Source organism: Cryptotermes secundus, unplaced genomic scaffold (assembly GCF_002891405.2).
Source record: "Cryptotermes secundus unplaced genomic scaffold, Csec_1.0 scaffold121, whole genome shotgun sequence".
Classification (NCBI taxonomy): Eukaryota; Metazoa; Arthropoda; class Insecta; order Blattodea; family Kalotermitidae; genus Cryptotermes; species Cryptotermes secundus.
Genome location: NW_019727390.1, coordinates 296,042 through 305,232, shown reverse-complemented (window position 1 = coordinate 305,232; position 9,191 = coordinate 296,042). Strand labels below are relative to the sequence as shown.

The 9,191-nt window shown below is 40.9% G+C and overlaps 1 protein-coding gene across 1 annotated transcript in view; it reads left to right on the top strand.

Moving 5' to 3' along the window:
- Positions 1-402: 402 nt before the first annotated feature.
- The window catches only part of LOC111864622 (glycosyltransferase 25 family member), a 230,625-nt gene continuing 221,836 nt past the window's right edge, over positions 403-9,191 (top strand). Inside the window, exons 1-3 of the mRNA XM_023851994.2 lie at positions 403-719; positions 2,548-2,779; positions 5,616-5,958. Coding sequence (XP_023707762.1) covers positions 484-719; positions 2,548-2,779; positions 5,616-5,958 — 811 coding nt within the window. The 5' untranslated portion in view covers positions 403-483. The remainder of the gene's footprint in view (positions 720-2,547; positions 2,780-5,615; positions 5,959-9,191) is intronic.

Here is a 9,191-nt window from a genome sequence, read left to right as displayed (position 1 = left end):
TGGCAAGAAAAGTTAATGGTTTTTATATGACGTCTGAATTTGGTCAAGGGATCTGTTCTATTAAAACTTGGCGTTTTTTAAATTTACCCCGGGCCAATGAACTTAACGAAACCAACTGGATTATGTGGTTATTCTGTTTTCATAAAAGAGGATACAATTAGCATAAAACTATACATTCTTTGCTCAATAAAGAAACTAATAATAGAAAGATCTTCCATAATTCATTTTAAGTAAAACGTTAACGCTGTATTCGACCGTGCTGTAAGAAGGAAACCCACTTACAATGTTCTCGTATTGGCGTCACGATCGGTCACGATTACCGACATCACCGCGATGACCGCGATCACTACTATGACGGCAATGACCTCTCACTTATCACCTACCACTTGACGGAGAAATGAGCGGAAGCGAAAGCGAAAGCGAAAGCATGGGAAGGCTAAGGAGCACGTGTTTTTGAATAACTGCCAACAGAATATAAACACAATGGCGGCAACGAAGCGGGTGGAGGGCACAGTTAGTTGTATTTTGATGAGAGGGTTGTATGTTATGGTATTATTTATGATGATTGGCAACGTAAGAAATGGCGATTCGTACCAAAGAGTCAACAAGGACTGTACAGTTGTCATTGCTTTTCTAGTAAGAAATAAAGCTCACACATTGCCATATTTTTTGACGTTACTTGAGAGGTTAGACTATCCAAAAAACCGAATTTCTTTATGGTAAGTTCCAACTTGTACGGCTGGTGGTTTTTATGTGATAAGTGGTAGAATTGTGTTCAAATGTATTTTGTCAAATAAGATCCTCTGAAGGTGTACGTACTACGTGAGGAGTATTTTATGTTACGGAATGTGAAGAAACAATGGAGTGAGGTGCATGTTTCACGTAGCTGGTTGACGTTACTTTTTAGAAAATAACCACACCATTTACTAGAGTCGAAATATGAATTGGTTTATGGTATGGCATCGTGAAAAAGAAAAAACACCGTACGTTGTTCAGGAAGATTCAGTAGATATATTTAGGCTCTATGAGCCCATGTTCTGTTAAATACACGTTCTCTTTTCCACAGTTAACCAATTTACATATTGCATCTTACAAGGTTTCTGTTAATAATATAAAGTTTTTTAGCTTCTCAAATAATATATTGTCTGAAACAATAAAATCTATTAAATTATATATGAGATGTGAGGTAGGGTACCATAAGAATGGAAGGAGGAACTGATAATCAGTATACATGATACTATACACTATTTTCATGTTACTGCTGTAGAATCTTAGCTTTGTATCTGTTGCAATTTATTTACCACAATGTATGCCATTAGTTTAGTGTTTCACGCTTCCAGACCCCCTCATTCATTCCATTGCTGTAGAAAATGCTTATTTAGTCACTCATGAGATGAGTAATTACTGTATAACATGGTGTAACTATCTAGGTTTAAGGATGGCGTTATTATTGTCAGTTAGCAGTAGCATGCAATATTCTAGTATGTTCAGAAATATGTTTGATATCACAGTTGATTCTGTGAAGATTATGCTGTATTAATCAATTGTGTATCGGTTCATGACTTTTTCCTTTGTCTCTAGCTAGACTGTATGGCATCAAATGCTAAGCTGATGGATGAATGGCAAATTGGAAAGAATTTATTTGAAGTGGCCCTGTATTGATCGGGGGGTACATGGTAATGTAGTTGGTTGAGGCACACTGCTACAAGCCAGAAGGTCGTGGGTTCAAGTCCCGACGAGGTCGTCGGATTTGTTCAGTTGTACTAATCCTTCTAGCTGCACTATGGCCCTGTGGTCGACTGAGCCTCTAACAGAAATGAGCACCAGGAATATTCTTTGGAGTAAAGAGCGGCCGGCGCTTAAGGCTGACAACCTTGCTACCATCTGTGAGCTGATTGTCAAGAAATTGTGGGAACCTCAACATCTCACAACCCTATGGGCCTCCACGGCCTGTTACAGGGATACCTTTACTTTTATTTTACTTTTACTTTACTTTTACCTGTCTTGATGAAGAAAATATTCTGGGCATCTTCCTGTAGGAACTGAGGAAAACCATGAAAAACCTCAGGATACCTGGCGTCCCAGACAAAATTCAAACCTAGCATCCAAAATATGAGTCTGGAATGTTACTACTGTGCTGATTCATTTGTAGTACATGCTATATATTCTCCTTAGGACCCATATATTGATGTTCAGAGAAGAAGCATATTGATTTTCCTGGTTCCAGATCCTTACATTGAGTCTGAACATTCCCCGAGATATGGTGGGTGACCTGATCACTGAAAAATCATGCATTGTAGTGTGCCTCACTGAATAGGTCTGCAGTGAGATTTGTATTTGTATTTATTGTAAATGACTAAAGGATTTACATCCACCAACCTCCTTTTGTCCATTGCATTGCCACACATGATTCATTTGTAACAAATCTTATAAACTGCTACTGTTTGTCTTTCATTGTGTGTTTGCATCATGTTTGTAACATCCACTGCCAGTAAGCAGTAACACTTTGAAAATGCACCATGCATAATACCACATAATTTTGCGCAGGATTCGTAGTGATCATAATGAAGACAGAACTTTAGAAATCTTGAAGATTTGGCTCTCGTCTGTTAAGAGTCAGTACCATTCTGTAAATGCAGAGCTTCTGTCTTCTCCTCCTGAACGGCTGCCTGAAGAAAAGGGACCAGCTCATTGGCCTTCTTCACGGTTCACACATATTATTCAGTTGCGTGAGGAGGCTTTGGTTGCTGCCAGACAGATGTGGGCTGACTATATATGGGTGAGTGTCCAGTTAGCTCAAATCAGCAAGTTTGTCAAACACAATAATTTTTTTTTGTAATATGTCATTGTATGAAGGTTGATTATGTTCAAATCAAATTATGTGCTTCTTCTGGATGAAAATAAATTACCCTACACATTGTGTGCTTATGGAACAGTGATTTTTGGAGAAGTACTTTCTTCCTGTAATAAATAAAAGACTTATTACCAGTGGTGGAGTGAGTTTCTTCAGTGGTGTTAGCCAGATTGCAAGGCAGAAGGAGGTTGTGAAAATTTTGACAGTTGAGCTTGTACATTATACAAGCTTGGGAAAACCGCTGCAGAAACGCACCAAATGTTGAAGCAAGCTTTTGGTGACAACAGTTTAGTCCAGACACAAACTTACAACTGGTATAAGCGTTTCAAAAATGGCCGAACATTGACTGTTGATGACAATTGTTTGGGACAGCCGTCAACTGGCACCACACCAGTAAATGTCACGAAAGTTAGGGATCTGATTCTGCAAGATCGTAGACTGATCATCCAAGACCTTTGTAACACCTTGGGACTAAGTTATGGTACATGTCAGCGAATTTTGTCAGAGGAACTGAACATGAGGAGGACTGTGGTGAAGTTTGTGCCACGACTGCTGCAAAATGAACAGAAGCAGCATCGCTTGGAAGTCTGCAGGAAACTCCAACAACAGCTTCAAGAGGATCCAAACTTTTGTTTCGAATGTTGTCACTGGTGACAAAAGTTGGGTTTATGGCTACAACCCTGAAAGTAAGCAGCAATCGTCGCAATGGAAGAGTCCTTCTTCACTTCGGCTAAAAAAGCTCGACAAGTCAAGAGCAACATTAAGTCTATGTTGATCTGTTTTTTTGAGATTGACGAGATTGTTCATAAGGAGTTCGTCCCTCCTGGTCAGACAGTAAATAAATAGTTTTATCACAATGTTCTAAGGCATTTGAGGGAGGACATGAGGAGAAAACATACAGAGAAGTGGCACAAGAACAACTGGGCACTCCACCATGACAACACACGACTGCATACGGCTTACATTGTGCAGGAATTTTTGGCTCAAAACAAGATGGCAGTTGTTCCCCACCCACAATACTCGCCAGACTTAGCTCCATGCGACTTCTTTCTCGTCCCCAAAATGAAAATAAAGTTGAAGGGGCGAAGATTTGATACAGTTGAGGAAATTTAAGTGGAAACGCGGACGGTACTAAACACCCTAACAAAGAAAGACTTCCAGGATGCATTTCAAAAGTGGCAGAAATGCTTGGATCGGTGTATGCGCTCCCAAGGGGACTACTTTGAAGGTGATAAGATCCAGGTGAGACGTAATACTTTTTATTAATATATTTGGATTGCACCATGTATTTTTAAAACAAGAAAATCGGAATTGTTCATAGTGTCAGTCTCCATCATATTCAACAAGCATTGAAGCAACTGAAGTGTGTTAACATTCCTTGTCTGGCTAATGTGAGGATTTGCACCCAAGCAACTAGCATAAGAACGAAGGAACTGACTAACAACACCTGTGATGGGCTAGCCTGAGGTGGCAGATAAGGCACTATGTATAAAGTATCACTGAACCATGAAAATAACACTTTATGCTTCATTTTTCAAAGTAGTAACCAGGCTAACGCAGTTGATATGAACACTCCACTATTGCTTGTTACGTACTCTAAGCAGGAGTACTGATTCAGTATTTGATTCATATATATACTTCAGCTCTGTACTCCACATCTCCATACCTTAATGCATTTTTTTTTATATTCCATTATAGCATAGTTATTAAGGTGTCATATTAGACTCTTTAACATACGAGGGTTGGAACTTTAATAGTGGCAACACTGCTATAGAGACACCATGCAACGGAACCAAATAATGTCGCTTGTACCACACGTTAGTTACATAGCTACCTTACCTCAGAGCAAATGGACTCTCCCTTCCCACGTCATGCACGTGCGTGGTGACGAGAAGAACAGAGCCTCGTGTTAGCTGGCGGTCTAATGTTGTGTTGTCACGAGGTTTTCAAAACAGGAACAACAGAGTTGGATAAAGATTGAATGTGCCAGAGGCCATACAGCACAGCAGTGTCATCAAGGTCTTCAAGAGGCTTGCGGGGAATCTGCATTGCCTTACAGAACAGTGGCAAGGTGGGTAAAAGCCTTCAACGAGGGATGCCAAAATGTGGCAGACATGCGTCGCCCAGGTCGTCCTAGTGTCAATGAAGAAGAAGTGTATGCTCTTTCCTCGTTACTGGAGAGTGATCGACGCCATACGATTCGTGAGCTTGTCCGAGAGACAGGATTAGCGCATACAACTGTGCTTCACATTCTGAAGGAAGGCTTGGGCATGAGAAAAATTGCATCATGATGGGTTCCGCATGATTTGACGGAAAATTAGAAATGGCAACCTGTGGCTAATTTGTTCGATCGATGGGGCTGGGAAGTGCTGTACCATCCACCATACTCCCCGGACTTAAGTCCTTGTGACTTTGACTTGATTCATAAGATGAAGGAACCACTTCATGGCATTCGCTTCAGAACTGTCCCAGAGATTCTTCAGGCAGTAGACCGCTCCATTTGAAATATCAACACAACAGGTGCTGCTAAATGTATCCTACAACTTCCACATTGCTGGAAACAGGATGTACACAATGCTGGTGACTACATTGAAGGACAGTAAAACTTCGAAACATGCATCAGTATCAGTTGTAAGTAAATAGTTGCCACTATTAAAGTTCCAACCCTTGTATAAGAAATTTCTTGGATAATCTGCTCTTTGTATAGAGTGCCATAATGCACAAATACTGATAAAGTTGTAATAATTGTAATGTTTTACAGTTCCTTGACAGCGATGTCTTCATAACAAACCATGAAATTTTGAAGTTGCTCATTTCAAAAGGCCATACTGTGGCAGCACCAATGCTTAAGTCTGACGGGATGTACTCCAATTTCTGGTGTGGGATGACAGAAGAATATTACTACCTCCGAACTGAGGACTACAAGCCTATCTTGCAACGTGAACGTGTGGGTTGTTTTCATGTGCCAATGGTTCATTCCTCGGTACTCATTGATCTTCGCCGAGCCTCCTCAAATGGCCTTACTTTTGTGTCCAGTGAAGTGCCTGATTATAAGGGACCACATGATGATATTATCACATTTGCCCTTGCTGCTAATAAGTCTGGTTGGTATAGAATTTAATATTTTATTTTTACTCATACGGATTTGTTGTGTGTTATCTTTAAGTATCATAATCAGTACTATAACCCTCATTGTAAGATGTGTGGTGACCAGATATCCTATAATATCTTGTACAGTCCTGAATTTGTATTGTCATGTCTTCATATCCACAGGTTTGTAGGGTAACAAATTATGAGATGAAACACAGTTAGACTTTTGTGACTTTACAGTGCAATGTATTATCCTTAAGTGAGAATCACATGGATATTGTAACGTGTTTCATTACTGAATATGCCGTAGAGATCGTTAACTGGTTTATTGAACAATCTACAACTATCGGCTACACTTACTTATCACACAGTTGCGGGGTTTCACACTTTATAACCCTAATCGCATTAATCTGTTAACACTGTTGCGGGGTTTCACACTTTATAACCCTATGCGCAAATCAGCTCACTCTGTCTTCAGTAGTCTACACGTATACAGTAGGGGAGCTGTGTATCACTGTATCGCACGCTCCCAATTACACAATCACACACACGTCCGGTTCTTCTTTCCGCGACGGCTGCTATACTCCAACTGTAGTCTGCTCACTGGAGAATTGTTGATAACACACTCGGCGACTGTCACTTTATAACTCGACTCGGCGACTGTTGCTTTATAACTCTGCGACTGCTACATTAGAACTCTGCGGTAGGCACATTAGAACTGACTGGTAGCTACTGTGCAGCTCACTTATATAGCTGCAGTGCTTGCCTGTTGCCTAATGAGTGCCATGTCACAGTAGGAAGTTGATTACGGGTACATAGCGTTGCGCGTTACGTCACCGCGGAGGGGAGTGGCGGGGAGGGAACTCGCCTATTACTGTAGTAACGCGAGCGTTACGTTACCGCCACGTACCGCTGGGGAGGTAGGCGTGATCCATAGCTTAACATGTCACAATATATTAATAGTTTTCATTGTAAAACCATCACACTTTTTCATGCTGAGCCTCAGAATCCTCTGAATTTCTGGTTTAAGTCTCACCTTCAGTTGGTGATTAATTAAGTAAAATTAAATCATTATTATGGAACATTACCCATTATGTACACATACAATCAAAAGTTCATGAACTTCTTCAGCAGTCACTGAACATCACAGTACTTGTACAAATCTTCACATCTGAGTATGTGCAGATATAGAAGGAAAATGTATTCAGAATTTTGTTCTGATGTGTGTGCTCAGTGCTCAGACAGCATGAAATCACCAGAGTTTGCTCGGTTTAGTCACGTTTGTTATTTACATAATGTGATACACCAGAATGCCATGATTTGAAATGCAAATGAATGTAAATTTTTGTGTACAGCAAGACAAAATATTCTCACAAACTATAATGTTATTAGAGTCAAAGTGCGGATGTCATGCCTCATAAATTATAGATGTGTCTGTGCATTGCCATCACTGTTTGGAAGTACAATGAAACCCTCTTTTAATTCTTTGGGAAGCAGTGGACCTGAACATTAAACTTCAGAAAATCTGAGCTGGAGGAAATTTAACATTGTTATTGTAACATGTCTGTGGTGTGATGTGACACCAATAAATTGGGTGGGTCTTTGGATCGGAATAAATTCCTTTATTGGATGCTTATTTTTACACTTACACATACGAGGGGGGGACCCAAAAATAACCGGAAACGACCTGTTGCGCACACATGCTTTGTAGTTACGAGTTGTGCTGCTAGGTGGTGTTAGCTTGGGGTCTCCCGTGACTGTTAGTGAGCTGGCGTCAGTCTGAGTTAAGTGGTTTGTCTGTGGTGCTCTGTTGTGTGCGTTCCTGTTTCAACCCTTTGGCGATTAGTGAGATGGCCAACCAGAAGGAACAAAGAGTGTGCGTGAAATTGATGAAGATCGTCGAAAGAACATTGACCAACTTTCTGAGGAAACGAACATCTCATGGAGCACGGTCCAGCGAATTTTAACCGAAGGTTTGCACACGAGACGGGTGTCTGCAAAATTTGTTCCTCGCTTGCTTGGAGATGACCAAAGAGAAAACCACGTGAATGTTTGCCGCGACCTGAAGAGTGAAGTGCAGTTTTCCCTAACAGAAAGCAAAATTTCACGCACACTCTTTGTTCCTTCTGGTCGGCCATCTCACTAATCGCCAAAGGGTTGAAACAGGAACGCACACAACAGAGCACCACAGACAAACCACTTAACTCAGACTGACGCCAGCTCACTAACAGTCGCAGGAGACCCCCAGCTAACACCACCTAGCAGCACAACTCGTAACTACAAAGCATGCGCGCGCAACAGGTCGTTTCCGGTTATTTTTGGGTCCTCCTTCATACACATATTCACAATTCCAGTATCACAGTTACTGCTTCTGCTATAGTCGAAGCCAAACTGAAGACTGACTGCTACTGACTGATCTCTTCAAAGGTCAAACACAAACTGAACTTGTCTCTAAGTCCAAGTCTAAGTCACATTGCGACTGACGGTCCATCAGTCTGTCTGTCTTGGTGTCGAGCCCTGACTGGGGCTCATGACCAGATTTTTCTTTTTTCTTATATGAAAGTTACTGTCCTGTTCATTTGGGGTGCCCTCTCTGACAAGAGGTAGGCTCTGTCATTTGTCAGTCATAATCTGTGTCAATAAGTTCGTTGTCAGTATTTACGTATATTTACAAATTTAATCTTAATTCCTATTTTTATGTACAATATATACAAGGCCTCTGTCAATCCAGGCTCAGTACAGCAGATTTTGCCCTATTTCTACCAGTATTTGCTACCACGGCAGTCTAGTCACTTGAACAGTAGTATTCCTGACCACCGCCAAGTTTAAGCTGCTCATACTTTCTGTGTTGGACGAACTTGTCTCTTGTTGAAGCTGGAGTTTTATAACCTTGTCTTGGATGTTGTTATGCAACGAACCCTCTGTTGTATTTTCATCTCCGGGGAATGGCATTTGTTGTTTACGCTGTTCCTATGCAGCAGCCCACTGTTAATGCGTTTCCATGAAAGTATCCCTTCTGGATTCATGTCATGTGACATTATTATTGACTTGAGAGCACTGAAATATAATACTGAGTGAAGGAAAACCTTGAAGGGAGGAACATTAAGTGGGTGCTCCTCTGTTCCTGTATTTGTGAATAAAGACAAAGGTGAAGTTGAAGAAAACAGTCTTGTCAGATGTGGCGCCGTGTAGATATTGTGTTAACACAATATCTGCACGGTGCCACATCCCAGAAGATTGCTTTTTC